Here is a 3567-nt window from a genome sequence, read left to right on the forward strand (position 1 = left end):
CAAATGGTGCTGGGAGAACTGGACAGCAACATGCACAAGGATGAAACTAGACCACTTTCTTACACCATTCACAAAAATAAACTCAAAATGGATGAAGGACCTGAATGTGAGACAGGAAACCATCAAAACCCTAGAGGGGAAAACAGGAAAAAGCCTCTCTGACCTCAGCAACAGCAATTCCTTACTTGACACATCCTCAAAGGCAACGGAATTAAAAGCAAAAATGAACTATTGGGACCTCATCAAGATAAAAACTTCTGCATTGCAAAGGAAACAATCAACAAAATTAAATGACAACTGACAGAATGGGAAAAAATATTTGCAAATGACATATCAGACAAAGGGCTAGTATCCAAAATCTATAGAGAACTCACCATATTCCACACCAAAAAACAAATAATCTAGTGAAGTAATGAGCAGAAGACATGAATAGACACTTCTCTAAAGAAGACATCCAGATGGCCAATAGGCACATGAAAAGATGCTCAACGTCACTCCTCATCAGGGAAATACAAATCAAAACCACACTGAGATGTTACCTCATGCTGGTCAGAGTGGCTAAATGAACAAATCAGAAAACTATAGATGCTGGCGAGGATGTGGAGAAAAGGGAACCGTCTTGCACTGTTGGTGGGAATGCACACTGATGCAGCCACTCTGTAAAACAGTGTGGAGATTCCTCAAAAAATTAAAAATAGATCTACCCTATGACCTAGCAATAGCACTGCTAGGAATTTACCCAAGGGACACAGGAGTGCTGATGCAGAGGGGCACTTGAACCCCAATGTTTATAGCAGCACTTTAAACAATAACCAAATTATGGAAAGAGCCTAAATGTCCATCAACTGATGAATGCATGAAGAAGTTGTGGTTTATACATACAATGGACTACTACTTGGCAATGAGAAAGAATGAAATATGGCCTTCTGTAGCAACATGGATGGAACTGGAAGGTGTTATGCTAAGTGAAATAAGTCATACAGAGAAAGACAGATACCATATGTTTTCACTCTTATGTGGATGCTGAGAAACTTAACAGAAGACCATGGGGGAGGGGAAAGGGAAAAAAAGTTACAGAGAGGGAAGGAGGCAAACCATAAGGGACTCTTAAAAACTGGGAATAAACTGAGTGTTGATGGGGAGTGGGAGGGAGGAGAGGGTGGGTGATGGGTATTGAGGAGGGCACCTGTTGGGATGAGCGCTGGGTGTTGTATGGAAACCAATTTGACAATAAATTTCATATTAAAAAAAAGACATACCCAGGGATACAGGTTTTGGTAAAATTAAAAAAAAAAAAAAAAGGTAATGGGTGAAAACACACAAACCAGCCACTTATATAGAAACAACCTTAGGGTAAATTTCTCTCTTTTCTACCCCCTCCCCCACCACACACAATGGAGAGAGAGAAATATGGACAATGAATGTTAGAACTTTGGAAAGACTGTTTAGGGGGTAAACTGAAATATAACAAAGGAATATATAAATTAGTTTTTGTAAATGCAATGAAATATACAATATACCGCTGCAGGAAAAATGAATAAGTCAAGTTGCAAACAACAACTAATGAAAAACTTTTAAAAATATAAGATAAAGAGGAGTTTTCTCAAAAACAAAACAGAAAGAAAGAGACCCAAAGTTATAATTTCAATCAAAAAACTTTCAGGTTAAAACAACTTCCCAGACATAAAAGAAAGGTAGAAAGCTAATTGTTTTCAAAAACAAACAAATTATTTAAAAAACCTTTCACCTATCCAGTATAATCTTCAGAGTTATTTGAGGCTAAACATAATATACTAAAGGGAACTAAAATAATTATGAATGTTTATATAGCATGGTTATCTACATGGAAATTTGGGAGAAGCAAGAGAAATTGTGAGGATTACACAGAACTTAACAATGTCATTGGTTAAATGCAAGTAGTAAAATCTTTCACGTGAACAACCAGATATATAGTGCAAAATGACTGTGGCCATCATTTGTAAGTCATAACCTATTATGTAATTTTTGACCCATGAAACCATGTCTTTGATTATTTTGACTTGGAAAATCCAAACTTGAAAGGTGTAGACTTGCAAAGTCTAGATCATGCTTAGCCCTATTATACCTGTGTGTAATAAGTAGACACATTTTACCTGTATGTAATAAGGGCTCATATGATTTAATTGATTATAATCCAGTAAACACATCTTCAAGGTCTTCTTGGAAGAAGGAGATTATGTGAGAAGTCAAGAGAACCAGTGTTGTTTAAACCAGAACGATAAATTGGAAATTGGTCAAGGGAGCAGAAACAAGCACTAGTGAACAGCTTAGAATATGAGCATGTGCACAAAAACAGCCTTTACAGAATAAAATCAAGGGAGATCGGGTCTCTGCTATAACGTATGCACTATGTTAGTGTCCTTTTGATTCATTAAGAGGCCCAGGAGTACCTCAGTAGTATCAAATAACAGTGTACAAAAAGATTATTTTTCTCCTAAATTTTATTTATATTGTGCAAAATGCTTGTTCATCTTTTGTCTCAGAATGAAATTAATGTCACTACCATCTTCTTGTATAGGACATTTTTATTGGTATAGAAAGTAAGATGCTTTGCAATTGACTATCATGTATGGAGTCAACAGCTCCAGGCTGACACCAAGATACTTCATTCTCAATGGGATTCCTAAAGTGGAAGCTGCACACACCTGGATCTCCCTGACATTCTGCATCATGTACATCATTGCTATCCTTGGGAACTGTGGGCTCATCCACCTCATTAGCCACAAGGAGGTCCTGCGTCGGCCCATGCACTACTTCCTGTCCTTGCTGTCCCTTACAGACGCTAATGCATGTACTTTGCATGTCCCTAATATGTTATGTATCTTTTGGTTCAATCTCAAAGGGATCGACTTTAATGCCTGACTTGTGCACGTGTTTTTCATCCACATGCTGACAAGTATGGAGTGTGCTGTGCTCGTGCTTATGGCCTTGGACTGCTATGTGGCTATTTGCTATCCTCTGCGCTATTCTACCATCCTCACCAACACTGCGATTACCAAGGTTGGGTTTGCCCCCTGCAGTGGAAGTGTGTTGCTCACAATCCCATTTACTTTCCTGATCACACATCTCCCCTTCTGCAGGGGAAACTTCATCCACCACACCTACTGTGACCACAAGTCATTGGCTAAATTATCCTGTGGCGACATCAAGATTGATGCTATCTATGGTCTAGTAGCTGTCATATTGATTGCAGGATTTGATATTTTCTGTACCTGCATGTCTTACACTCTGATTTTCTGTGCTGTAGTAAATCTGTCATCTGCAGATGCTTGCCACAAAGCCTTTAGCACCTGCACATCACACATAGGTGCTATTGTTATCACCTATGTCCCAGCCTTCTTTAACTTCTTCACTCACCGCTTTGGGGGACGCTCCATATCTCACCATGTTCATATTTTCATAGCCAACCTCTACATGTTGCTGCCTCCCACTTTGAATCCAATTGTCTCTGAAATGCAGACCAAGCAGATTCGTGAAGGAGTGATCAAATTATTTTTTACAGAGAAAGATATTTTGAGTATGAGCTAA

General features: G+C 38.6%; 1 protein-coding gene across 1 annotated transcript; it reads left to right on the plus strand.

Moving 5' to 3' along the window:
- Positions 1 to 2476: 2476 nt before the first annotated feature.
- Positions 2477 to 3567, plus strand: LOC123600458 (olfactory receptor 52N2-like). The gene is given in 1 exon segment (XM_045482512.1): positions 2477 to 3567. A coding segment is annotated over 1 exon segment (963 nt). The 5' UTR covers positions 2477 to 2604.

The sequence above is a fragment of the Leopardus geoffroyi genome, chromosome D1, assembly GCF_018350155.1.
Source record: "Leopardus geoffroyi isolate Oge1 chromosome D1, O.geoffroyi_Oge1_pat1.0, whole genome shotgun sequence".
In the NCBI taxonomy this organism is placed as follows: Eukaryota; Metazoa; Chordata; class Mammalia; order Carnivora; family Felidae; genus Leopardus; species Leopardus geoffroyi.